Source organism: Eublepharis macularius, chromosome 12 (genome assembly GCF_028583425.1).
Source record: "Eublepharis macularius isolate TG4126 chromosome 12, MPM_Emac_v1.0, whole genome shotgun sequence".
In the NCBI taxonomy this organism is placed as follows: Eukaryota; Metazoa; Chordata; class Lepidosauria; order Squamata; family Eublepharidae; genus Eublepharis; species Eublepharis macularius.
The window spans coordinates 20,813,782-20,827,482 of NC_072801.1; the positions used below are offsets into that span (position 1 = coordinate 20,813,782).

At 43.1% G+C, this 13,701-nt stretch overlaps 1 protein-coding gene across 2 annotated transcripts in view; it reads left to right on the top strand.

Annotated features, from left to right (window-relative positions):
- METTL9 (methyltransferase like 9) overlaps positions 1 to 13,701 on the top strand; it is a 28,168-nt gene that overhangs the window by 4,019 nt on the left and 10,448 nt on the right. For both annotated transcript variants that reach the window (XM_054992259.1, XM_054992260.1), the window contains exons 2-4: positions 4,863 to 5,053; positions 9,484 to 9,693; positions 11,307 to 11,491. In XM_054992259.1, coding sequence (XP_054848234.1) covers positions 4,863 to 5,053; positions 9,484 to 9,693; positions 11,307 to 11,491 — 586 coding nt within the window. The remainder of the gene's footprint in view (positions 1 to 4,862; positions 5,054 to 9,483; positions 9,694 to 11,306; positions 11,492 to 13,701) is intronic.

The window sequence follows — 13,701 nt, forward strand, 5'->3', positions numbered from 1 at the left end:
CCCCTTGGTCTTCTTCCTTCATCTTTCTCGCAGAATTCTGTTTCTTCAACCAAAGCAGTGCAAGCCATATTGCGCATTAACTTTTTAAAACGGTATACCTAATATTTTTAAGTCTGTGCCTAAAAATATAAAAGGCAGTTTGCATTCGCTCATTTATAGTTATATGCATTGGAAAATACTCTCAACCAAAAGGTGCAGTCGGCTGCCACTCCTGTCGATTGTGTCCCTTTTGGCAAATATGGGTTTGTCTCCATGCGATGTGCAAAATAGCCATTTGATCACTCTCTCCAGCCTGTTGCTCAATATTGCTATATATTTCAAGATATCAAAGATGAAAAATAAAAACACAACGCTTGTTCAGTGTTAAATGAGTCAAGATTTATGCATTTTGTCCTGGAAAGTGGAAAAGCAGCATGAAGATAATACTTTGGGATTTATTTGGGAAGGAAGTTTAAATGTGAGCCCCACTTCAAAAAGTTTTGAGGATCACTGTCATAAGAAAATGCTTTTAATATGAGAAAGAAAGGTTGTGAAATTAACAACAGTATCGCTGTTTGAGGACCAGGCTAGAGGTGATAGGAGCTTCTGTCGTTCAGCTGTCTGTCTTGCTCATATTTTAGGTGGGGGCGGAAGGGTTTGGCTTCATTCAGTTGAAGGGAACATGTGGGAGCAGAAGAGCAGACTCCTATCTTACCTTATTACTCTTCTTTTTGTCATTTGAAGCATATTTCTCCCCTGCCTAAGTCATAGGGAAGTAAGACGGGGGAGCTTTTCATTGTAAAAAGAAGACCCCCCCCACCCCCATGAATGGGGAAACATAAACCCTCACATCTCATTTCTGGGTTTGAGTTGTTCAGAGATACAGAATGATGAAAGGCAGCTTGATAAGATCATGATTCAACTCCTGTAGCACAGGGGTGGGCAATTGTTTTGGCTCGGGGGCCACTTTGTGGGAGCGGAGGTTAGCGGAGGGCCGCACCTTTTAAAATGATTGCATTTATTAGTTAGCTTTGCATTTCCGAAAAGGTATAAATTGTATCATAAAAATCAATAAATATAAATTAAATAAAATAGTGGTAGTTTTATTCAATTTATTTATTGTGCTAATTTCATATCATCTATAGCTGCAAGCACATTTAATTTTAGAATCAGTTTAATGAGACAAATGTACCCTATCACACTTTTCTACTGTCTTGGCGGGCCACAAAAAACTCTGTAGCGGGCCACATGTGGCCCGCGGGCCGCAATTTGCCCACCCCTCTGTAGCACCTTAAAGACCAAGATAGTTTTCCAGATATGCCCTGAAAATCTTTGTTGGTTTTTAAGGTGCCACTGTACTCAAATGTTGTTCTACTACTGCAGACCAGCATGGCTACCCACCCGAAACACTCTCGATAGAACCACAGTGAATAGTGGTGTAGGCAAGGGGTGGGCCAAAACAGGGCAGAACTAAGCAGTACAGATTGGAGAATCTTGAATCACCCGTTTGAGCCTCAGTCTTTAATGAGGATGGGACAGAAGGTATGGATGAAACATCATGCCCCATCAGAGAGAGGTCCAATCTGTCTATCCTCTTAAAAGGGTAATTGGCAGCTTGTGGGAAATAGAATAGGGGGAGGCAAAAAGAAAGGCTGTTAAACTCCTTTTCTCAAGCAATGTAGTGCTCTGTCATGTTCAGTGCTACCCCTCGAAAGCTGCAGTACCTCATGACAGGGTTTATATATTCCTCAGTCTCTGACTGTGTGACATTCTCAGCCCTTCTAGTCCTACATTGCCCTCTTTAGTTTGTGATGCTGATTTTTTAAAAAAGCAACACAATCTGCAAAAATCTTGAATTAAACAATAAACCAGTTTGATGTAGTGGTTAAGAGCAGCAGGGCTCTAACCTGGAGAACCGGGTTTGATTCCCCACTCCTCCACTTGCAGTCAGCTGGGTGACCTTGGGTCAGTCTCAGCTTCTGGGAGCTCTCTCAGCCCCACCCACCACACAGGGTGTTTTGTTGTGGGGATAATAATAACATACTTTGTAAACCACTCTGAGTGGGTGTTAAGTCATCCTGAAGGGTGATATATAAATTGAATGTTGTTGTTATTATAAACACCCATTGTTACCTTTAGTAGCTTTGCCAGTCTCCAGGTAGTGGCTGGAGATCTCCTGGAATTACAACTGGTCTCCAGGCCACAGACATCAGTTCACCTGGAGAAAATGGCTGCTTTGGGGGGTGGACTCTGTGGAATTATGCCACGCCAATGTCCTTTCCCTCTCCAAACCCCAGTTTCTCCAGGTTTCACCCCCCCCCCCGCCTGTGTTTCCCCATCAAAATCAGTGGAACTTTAAGGTGATTACCTTTCAGCAGGGTAATACCAGCTCTTTATCACTGCAAGGTAATTCACTACTGAGATAGTGAGGCTAGAATTCAGAATGATCATGCTTGTGTGTAAAGAATAGTTGCCTTCTTATGAAACATCTTCTTAACTGGAACCTGTTTAAGTAACTAGTAAATTGGGAAGATCCAATCCCTCCCCCACTCACACACACTTAAAAGCACAGAAGAGGGTTGAGGAAGTAAATGCTTCTTGAAGAACACAACCAGAGCAATCGGGAGCCCTGTGGCAGGAGGTTAATAAATTTTCAGCCAAATATTGGTTGAGTTTTTTGGCCCCCATTGAAAAAAGTGCTAAGACGTGTAATTCCATGCACTGGATGAGGATTGCTTTTAAGTCAGTTTGGTGTAGTGGTTAAGAGTGTAGGACTCTAATCTAGAGAGCCGGGTTTAATTCCTCGCTCCTCCACTTGAAGCCAGCTGGGTGACCTTGGGTTAGCCACAGCTGTCTGGAGCTCTCTTAGCCCCACCCACCTCACAGGGTGTTTGTTGTGGGGATAATAATAACATACTTTGTAAACCACTTTGAGTGTGCATTAAGTTGTCCTGAAGGACGGTATATAAATCAAATATTATTGTTATTGTTATTATTAAGCAGCATAAAGAGTTAAATCATACGGAGAGATTTTTTTAAATGTATTTTTCCTCCTAAAAAGAAAATACTGAAAAGTTTTTTAAAGTTAATCAAAACTACTTATTTATAGATTCTTCCTGCATTATAAATTCACTAATTTAATAATACACAGTGAGCAAATAAATAGCAGTATTTATTTTAAAAGGCTTAACAATTAGCCATGTAATACTATGCAGAGTAACTCTTGCATAGGATAGAATAGGGGCTGCATAGGATAGAACAGGGGCAGTGGCTCAGTGGTAGGGCATCTGCTTTGCATGCAGAAGGTTCCAGGTTCAATCCCTGCCATCTCCAGTTTCAGGATCAGGTAGCAGATGATGCTGAAAGACCTCTTCCTGAGACCCTGGACAGGTGCTTCCAGTCTGAGTAGACAATGCTGACCTTGATGGACCAATGGTCTGCCTCAGTATAAGGCAGATTCATGTGTGCTTGTGTGAATGGCTAATAATGTAAATCAGAATGGCTGTCACAAAGCTGATCTAATTTAAACCAACCCAGGAGGATTTACATAAAACTTAATTTTTAAAAATCTTGAGAAGTGGAATGAAACAAAATAGGTTTCACCTGGCACTGAAATGCAGACAGCAAAAGTCAGCAAGGGTTCCTTGGGTACCAGTAAGAGCATTCAAAAGCTATGGCCAGCCCCACTATTGAAAAAGCTTTATTGCTGTTCACCACACACCTCACCTCCATTACCACAGGTATGAGGAGAAAGGCCTCTGATGCATGTCATAGGAAACAGGCGGGATTACATGCTCCGTGTGACAGCAGAATGAGTAAGAGTGGTTCAGAAAGATTTAATACTGTAGATGGAAGTGGAGTTTTGGGGAACTTTCCTTGTGTTTGCTGTGCTGGATGTAAAAATCCAAATGTCTGCAAATCCAGTAGGTCAACCACAGAATCTCAGTATCTGACAGTAAATCCTGCCCCTGGCCAATAACGAAAGCAGCAAAAGCAGGCAGAGCTTGGAGAGATGGGCTTCCTATCTATACAGAGGACTTGCACAGCTGTGCTAAAAAAATACGGCTTTGTAAATGAAAACCAACCTCCCCAAATACCCCTCCAGTGTCCTGATGAGGACGTAGTATGTTCCAGGAGGTAAGAGAGCGGGAGGGAAAGACGTCAGCCTGCTCAAGAATAATTTCTCTTTCCCCTCCTACAGCTTTTTCTTGCATTATAATTGTAAAATACAATGGCGGACCCTTCGTGTGTAGTTTTCAGACACTTATTTACTGCATACTGTGCAGTCTCTTACGGCTGCTTTAACTTGTATATAGTGTATTACAATTAAATGGATATTATTCATCATGAAGTAGACATACATATATGAGCAAGATTCACACATGAATGCTGAATGAGGCCATCATCCATCAAGGTCATCACTGCTCTCACTAACAGCTGCTCTCTAGTGTCTTAGGCAGAGGGAGGTCTTTTATATCACCTACTGCCTGGCCCTCTTTAACTGGCAATGGTGGAGATTGAACTTAGGACCTTCTATGTGCAAAGCAGGCGCTCTTCCACTGAGCCACAACACCCCACCTCCTTAATTCAAGTTCAGCAACGCCTTAAGAACCAACAAGATTTCTAGGGCATAAGCTTTTGAGAATCAAAGCTCCCTTCGTTAAAGAGATCTTTGGCTCTTGAAAGCTTATATCTTAGAAATCTTGGAAATCTACTCATGCACAGAATCATGTCTTGGAAGTCTACTCACACAGAGAATCATTCTTGCTCTCCTTTACAAGAGAAACCAAGATTCTAAAAAGTAGTTGCATGCACCTAGCTTAGCAGCTCTGAAACATGAATAATATTGCTTTCTAATGTATTTGTATGTGTTTCCTTTATAGTGGTATGTGTGCAATACAGAGCAGCTGTGTGAATCCCTTCAGCCTATCTTTGTCCAGAGTTACCTTGACCAAGGGACACAGATCTTTTTAAACAACAGCATTGAGAAATCGGGCTGGCTGTTTATTCAGCTTTATCATTCCTTCGTCTCCTCCGTTTTTAGCTTGTTTATGTCTAGGACGTCCATCAATGGGTAAGTGGAATTGTGTTCTCATATGTCTCCAAGATGGTTCTTAGTGTATATAAAATGTGAGGCCATTCAAATAGGGCATTTCCTAGACTTCCTTGCAGTGAATTATTTTTGGTCTTTCCTGGACATCAGTATGAAAGGACTAGCTCTGCCATTATTACCAGTAATAGCATTATACCAGCAATGCCAGAGGTTGGAACAACAGGGGAAAAAATGAATTGTAAAAAATAACTAAAAACATGAGTTAAAAACACCAGTAGAAAGTTTAATTAGAAATACATAAATTAGATTAAAAACATTGTATGGTTCTACATATGATGTATATAAATTAAATAAAATCACTAATATACAGGTATAATAATACAACTCATTGCTATATGGACAGAACCAATAAAACCAGATGTGTTTCAGCCCAAAAGCCGTAGTGTGAAAATATCACAGATAGGACCCCATCAATAAATTACGTAAATTAAACATAAACATAATTTCATCTGTTTCATCTTTGGTTGGCATCCCACACCGCTTCTTGAATTTCATATTCTTGCCAGGTTTGTATACCCTCCCAGCAGGGGCGAGGGGGAACCTGGCTCTTACCTTGTGTCTTCTGCAGCCTCCTCTTTGTGCACGTTCCCACACTTGTGTGATAACATCCCTTCTGGGAAGTGATGTCATCACTTCTAGGAAGTGATGTTGTCATGCTGGCCGTGGACATGCTTCCGCACTTTGCGAGGAGTGAATTCTGACCCGTTTGGGGCCAAAATTGGCCTCAGTGAAGCACAGGAGCATGCCCATGGCCAGCATGATGTCCCTTCAGGAAGTGACATCGTCATGCCCCCTCGGAGCGTGCATGCTGCGTGTGTTCCTGGGGTGCCTGCCAATGGCAGGCAATCTCCACAGGTGGTCCAAAACCTCCACTGGTGACCAGTGGCCGGCACACAAGAAAGCAAACCATCGGGAGATTGTCCACCACCAACGGGCACCTGTGATCCCTAACCTGGTTATTTAAAATTTATGGGCAAAGGAATTAAAAATCCTAATATGATACATTGCCCTGACTTTATTTGATGCTGTTCTGGGACAGAATTCTAAGGAATTCACTCCATGTTATTTTCAATTTTATCTCCCTTTTCATTGTGTGCTAAGCCATGTATGTCTAATTTATGTATTTTGTTGATTGGGTGCTATCTGTGATATTTTCACACCACTGAGGAAGGCCTTTGGGCCGAAACGCATCTAGTTTTATTGGTTCTGTCCATATGGCAATGAGTTGCATTATTATACCTGTATATTAGTGATTATATTTTAGTACGTATATATAGAACCATATGATGTTTTAAATCTAATACATGTCTTTCTAATTAAACTTTATACTGGAGTTTTTAACTCATATTTTTAATTATTTGCTACAATTTAATGTTTCCCTGTTCCAACCTCCCTGGTTTCCCTCGGTTTCCGAGGTTGGTGTTTTTCTCCCCTTTTTGTTGTCCTTGACAAATTTTCTTCAGCTTTATGAGCCACCCCAAAACTGTACATAAGTACGCACATGCTGTCAAGTTGCAGCCAACTTATGGCAACCCCAGCAGGGTGCTTTCAGGGGAAGTGAGAAGTAGAGGTGGTTCGGCAGTGCCTTCCTCTCCAGAGTCTTCTTTGGTAGTCTCCCATCCAAGTACAACCCTGCTTAGCTTCCAAGATCTGATGAGATTGGTCTGTACCATGCCGTTTTCCCTCTTAACTCTCCAGTTAAAGGAATTAATAATGGAAGGACACTCCTCAGTGGCTGGCAGAATGTCAGAGTCTGAGAGGGTGGGCAATGATTCACTGAATGAAGTAGGCGGAGCCTCATCAATAAGAGGGTGTAGCTTGCGCCCCCTCGGGCCTTTCCTGTTAGCTAGAGGTTTGGTCAACTCTTGGGAGAAGTCACTGCTGTTCGACATGTCCTGGGGGCTGAAGTTGACCAATGGGGACCTTTCTGACTTGGGGTGCTCAAATTCACAAGGAGACACCAAGCAGAGGTCCACATCATGAGGGGAGTCCGAACGGCGGCCAGATCAAGAAAAGACGTGGCCATCCAACCACTGGGCACTGGAGTGATGATGGTGGTGGTGACAGGGTCGGACAGGCAAAGACAAAAAGGAATTAATAATAGGCAAGTGAAAGAGCTTTATCTGAGACCCTGACAAGCCTCTATCTATCAGAGTAGACAGGACTGACCTTGATGGAGGAAAGGCCTGTCTTGGCATAAAGTAGTAATTTCTTGTGTTCACGTGGCACATATGTGGCACGAGGTTGAGCTATGGGGCATGCATGCTGCATCCTGGAAGGTGCACCATTTTCTTGCATATCTTTTTAAAAAGTTTTTATTTTTATTTAAACAGGAAATAAACAAATAAGGAAAATTAACATAAAATAAATAGAACATAGAAAGAATAGAGAAAAGAAGAAGAAGGACAGAAAGAGAGGAGAAGAAAATAAGAAAAAAAGAAGAAAGGAAGTACAGGAAAAAAAGAGAGAAAATATAATATAAAAGAAATATAAAGAAAGAAAGAAAAGGCTTCTGACTTTCTCTGAGGCAAATACAATTATAAAATTATCTCTTACTCTATGGTTACAAAGAAAAGCTCTCTTTTTTCTATTTATACCATTTTCTTGCATATCAATACAATCCTGGCACACATGACCAGCCTCCTCTCATTACCCTACTGATCAGGGGTTAGGCTGATCAGAGGAACTGGGGGGCTGATCTACCGTTGCTTAGTAACAAGTAACATCACTTAGTCTAGTTTCTGGGGGAGGAAAAAGATTTGCTAGTACAGCATCCTCTGAGGTTATTGTGGGCAGGCTGCGTCTAGATCACCCTGATTTAAGCAGAGGTCAATTTCCTTGAGTGCTAGACCCTTCCTAAGACCCAAACTTCCTCCATCCTCGTTTGTGCACTGATGAAAGTATTGCATTGCCACTTTGTTTTGGGCTCTCCTGCCATGTAATTTGATCAAAGAATAGCAAATAACTCCCGTCTCTCAGAGAAATGTGCACAAGAGATTACCTTGTGAACCAGCCTTATTTCTAAAGCTGACACTTCCTCCAGAGCGTGCCATCCCTCTTAGTGTATCTTTTTTCCTCCCGTGACACTTTCATGCCATTTCCCTTCCGCTCAGAAGCTTTCCAACACATTGAATGCTTTCTCACATGACCTTCAGGGGATAATACTCTGGAACCAATTATGTGGTGGAGGCTGAGATTTACCAATGGGGACCGGGGGCAGGTCTGGCCTTAAAACTGAGAGGGGCTTGAGACTGAATGCTTTCCCTGGCACCTTTTTATCATAATGTAACAGGTAGTTTTATCCAGCCCATTTCTCCCACATACATCCAACTCATGCTGCTTCCTTGCTTGCTTTATCCCATTTCATCATCGTTGCCCCTTGATCATGGTTCACTTCTCTGCAGCCTGGACACACGAGTACCAATCCCAATTTTCACATTTTCATTCCTAGGATAGGCCTGCCTTATGTGTTGCATCCCCACCCCCCACTTGTCTCTCTCTCTTTCTTTCTAACCAATTATTTCCTTCTCTCTGCCCTTCCTGCTTCCTCTTTCATCCCCCTGGATGATTGTAATCTTCCAGCACTGAACCTTCAAAGTCAAACAGGCAGAGCTGCTGCTGACATGCCCTGTAGAGACCCCAGCCGTCAGCTGCTGCAGGTTCCTTAATAAACGGCTAGTTTTCTATTCCGTGATCCTTCCTGTCACACGAGGGAACCACAGACAGCCACTGTGGTCTTTGCTGCTCAGTCGCCAGATTATGCCGTTTTAAAATATTAATCTCCTCTCCTGCTGCTTTAACCATATCACCTTCAACCCCTCTTTTAAAATCTTTTTTTCCCCCTTCTTGTTTTGAGTGTTTCATTCTTTCCCCTTTTTGTCCTTACTTTCTTAACCCAGACCTTTCAGTGTCCTTTTTTCATGTTTTTGTGTGTGTTTGCAACATCCTGTGACCGGAAAGCCCACCTGTCAGTTTCATGAGTAAAACACATGCTTAGATTGAACAATTGTCTCTGAATGGGAGATCGCTATAGGTTCCTGTGAAGCCCCTCTTGTTCCAAGTAGGTAGAGGAGTACCAGGGCTGTCTCTTCACTTTGGGGAAGAGATGCTTTGTATAGCAAGCAAATAGGTGCCAAGAAACCCATTGGCAAACAGCATCTTGTACACTACTAAATTAGATGGACCTTTGGTCTGATCTGGCAGTGTTGCTCTTCTGTTCCCTGTGGAGGGGAGGGAATGCATAATCCTATAGCCTGCTCGCAGTCTCTTAATCACAATTAAGGGATCCCTGTTATTAACATCTGCCCTCCCCCACATTATATCCATTTTCTAAATTTTGCCTGCTCCACCCCACCCCAAAAAACGTTCTCTCTGTCTTTTTCAAAATTCAGGTTGCTGGGAAGAGGTTCCATGTTTGTATTTTCTCCAGAGCAATTTCAGAGATTGCTTAAAATAAACCCAGACTGGAAATCCCGTCGGCTTCTTGATTTAGGAGCTGGAGATGGAGAGGTGACAAAAGTCATGAGCCCTCATTTTGAAGAAATCTATGCCACTGAGTTGTCTGAAACCATGATATGGCAGCTGCAGAAAAAGAAATACAGGTATTGGCATTAACTGAACGTGCAGTGGACAAATACAGCCAACTAAGGCCCCGGTGCTTTAACCATTGCCAAATAGTGGCTCTGCTGTAGGAATAAGCTCACTTCTTAGCATGTGTGCTGCAGCACAGACTCATTTTCTAATGTTTTGAGTTTGCTGATGCTCCTCCCCTAGTTACCAACTTCTTCTGTTGCTATGGAGTGAAGCAGCATTAATTCTTCCCATCCTTCCAGTGTGCAGCTGGTGTTATTTTGACTGTTACATTTTGGCTCTTTGGGACCCTTGACATAATAAAATCATCTATCAGATAAGAAAGCCAGTGGTGAAGTAGTCAGTGTGCGTGATCAGGACTGGAAACATCCGGGTTCACAGCCCCACTTAGCCCTGCAGTTCACTGGGTGACAACCCCCCCCCTCCGCCCAACTTATTTTACAGGTGTATAGACCCCCATAAAATAGGAAGGAGGAGCTCTGTACAGTCCTGTTGGGAAAGGGTGGGTTTAAAAGTGCAGTAGACAGATATTAGGGTACAGTCTCTTGGTTAAAAGCAGGGGAGATGAACTGTTAACAAATATAATTTTTTTAATGAACTTTTTCAAAATACAGAAATATAAAAGTAAAATCTGAAATCTGTGGATTAAAGGAAGGGAAGGCAACCAGTTCACTAAAGCAAGACCTCTACAGCTCAGGAGAATAACTTGTCCATTCCATGTTACTAGCTGCACATTACGGCACAGATGACCGTCCCTGCCCCATGGAAAATATGGGAAAGTCTTACCACTTGGTAAAGAACCCCCTCCCCTGGAATGTGTAGTAGACAAAATACAGCATCATGTTTTTAGGTAGCAAGATAACCAAGTGACCAAGGGGGTAGAAAACAGTGCTGAGCAGTCAACAGGACCGTCTATATTGGCACAGTATTGTTGCTTAACTACTTTCTCATCGCTTTATAATTACAAGAATTCTCGAGCTTGTTTCAGATTGCTCCTTGCATGATCGGGGGGGCGTGGACTTGAAAAATCCCAGAGTGCCAAGGCTTAAAGGGGCAGGCTTGGCCAACTATTTATTGACGCCAACACTGGGAAGCTAGTGTTGCAGTACAGGAGGAAAGTGGGGCTCTTTCTTCTGTTGCCGTGCGCTAACGAGAGACATTAAGGCAACTGATATGTTGAGCAGCAGAGCAGGTTTGTGGCAAAGGACGGTCCTGTGTTCAGTTGTGTGGAGAAGCCTGTTCTTAACAGGAACTGCTCATACGGCTCTCCACAGTCTTGGGGACTTGTAACTTGCCCCTGCTGTTAATCTTTTTTTGAAATCTCCCTTCCTGCAAAAGAAAGCTTGAGTTATTATGCAGCGGCTACCAGAATCATCTCTGTACAGGGGGCAACAGACTGTGTCCTGTCATGTGATGGCAACTTTCTGATTTCTTAGACCCCATTGGCCAAATAATTTTATTTAAACTCATGTTCCTGAGGCAAGTCACAGGCATGGCAGCCTAGGTTCACGAGCAAGACCATAACCCTTTTCTTAGCCACCCTGCCTGCCCCAGATCACTGGGCATGTAATGGGGCATAAACAATCTGCCTGTGATCGGTTGTAAGTCTCCTGTCTCTCTGCAGAGTGCTTGGCATCAACGAATGGCAGAACACAGGGTTCCAGTACGACGTCATCAGCTGCTTGAATCTGCTCGACCGCTGCGATCAACCATTGACCGTATTAAAAGATATCAGAAGCGTACTGGAGCCGACGAGAGGCAGGGTCATCCTGGCTCTAGTTCTTCCCTTTCATCCATATGTGGAAAATGGTAAGTGGCCCGTGGGGATTTCCCAGTCTACTTATTAAGAGTTGCTGTCCTAAGCAAATTTAACTCCCTTTTCAGTCTGTTGAAGCCAGTGGGCTTAGAAGGGTATAACTCTGCTTGGGATTGCACTGTTAAAGAGTATGAAAAGCTGTTGGGCAGGTACGTTCTTGGTGTCCTAAGCTACTCTTGGCTCCCTTGGCTCCTTGACAGTGCTTGTCTTATGTACCTTAATTACCGTGGGTCCAAACCACTGCCATCGTTGTGCACAGAGAGGTCCTCTTGGTATATATTACTCCTTACTTTTCCATGACAAGCTGCCATTCCCAGCACAGGCTCCGTTCAGATATCATGTGAAAACATGATTTAATTAAACTAGTGGGCGAGTGTTGTTATCTGAATGTGGACCACTCCACTAAGGTCCTTTTTGCACTTACGGTTTAAACCATCGTTTATGAGCATTTGCCTCGATCGCAGTGGCTTCGGCATGGCACTCCCACGTTCCACACTGTCTGAGGCAGTTTCAATTTGGCATCTTGTTTTTCATTTTAGATGAGCTTTGAAGCCTTGGTGCAGTTTTGGGCTTTCGGGGCTTTGCAATTCATGTCACAATTCTTTTTTAGCTTTGAGCATGCGTAGTAACATTGCAATGTTGGGGGTGGGGGGAAACCCTGCTTTTGCTGATTGGGCTGTCCCTCGCTTACTGGAGAGGCAATTGGTGGCAGACTTCTGGGGGAAAACATGCACCACTCTCATTTATTTTTTTAAAATGCCAAACCAGGAAAGGGTTAAAATGTTGCTTCTTCTTTCCCTTCCTGTCACTTTGAGAAGCAGCCTTATGAACCTTACCTCACTTTACTGAAAAAAATGGCCGAAAAGAAGTTCAGAGAGCTGAGGAGGGTAGAAGTGGTTAATTCCGCACAGACCAACCAGCTTCCAGGGATAAGGAGAGGAGGGAGAAGTAGAAGGGGAATATAGAGTTCACACTGACATTAATCAGGCCAGCCGCGACTTGGCAGTGGCTTCAAAATAGCATCGCGGTATATCCGCAGGAGGGGAAATTGGAGATACAGCGGACATACATTGGTACTGTGTCCCATGACTATCTTGCAAGTGTGAAACTCCTGCAGACATGGGAAGCAGAACAGATGAAACGAGTCCGAGTGTGAAAAGGGCCTAAGTTTGGCTAGCTGGGTAAACCTGAATTTGATTTCTTAACCATGGTTAGCCTCACCTATATCATATACTACATGTTATATGATCCCCACACATCCTGGCTTAATACTGGTTTTATTCTGCCTTGTCCCCTGATGTTTATTTATTTATTTTCAATTTATATTCCGCCCTCCCCACATTTCCAGCAGGCTCAGGGTGGATGTTGTCCTCCCAGGCTGCAGAGTGAAGGAAATGAACCCAGCATAAGCATTTGTTGAGGCAAACCAGGATTTGCATGATAGTCTGTGATATGAATCCTGATTTCACAAACTAACCATGGCTCAAATAAACCATGGTTTTATTTGATGTTGCTTTAATGGGGAAAAGATTTCTTGTGAACAGCTGGGAGCTGCGCTGGCTATTTCTATAGTCCCATGCTGCTCCATAGACTGCTCTGAGACACTGGTGATCAACTGTGAGCTGCTTTTTAAAGGAGAGTATTCCCCCAGTGACCTTTTCTCGGCAGCTGCTTCCTGGTAAGATAGGGGATTCCCTCGATCCCAGACAGTATCTTACAGAAGCAGACTTAAGTTATATGCAATTTTACATTGTGTGTATAGAAAAATAACATTTTGGCTTGCCCCTGGCTTCTCAAAAATACCAAGATGAGAAAGGATGATATTTTTGTGCTGCTTGGAGAGTACGGAAGTGTTTGCACATCATGCATTGTAAAAGCTAGTTGCATTCTTGGTTGTATTTCCTAGCTCTTGCGGTACAATGACTTGCTTCAGTATTTTTCTTTGTATTTGCAATCTCTAATGCTTCCTGGACCAGTTCTTCTTTTTGCCTTCACTCTCCTACCTCTTTTAAGTCCAGGATCCGGCTTGGTAACCACGAAGTAAAACTGAACCTGACTTCCTGGCACCACAAATGATGAGGAAGAAGTATATAAGTCAGTTCCTCTCCCCAACTTCCTCAGTGTATTAAGTTCAGTGTTTATTCCAAGTCGGCCAGCATATTCAGTATGCAGCTCTCTGAGTGTGAGGTGGGTTGAGTCTTAA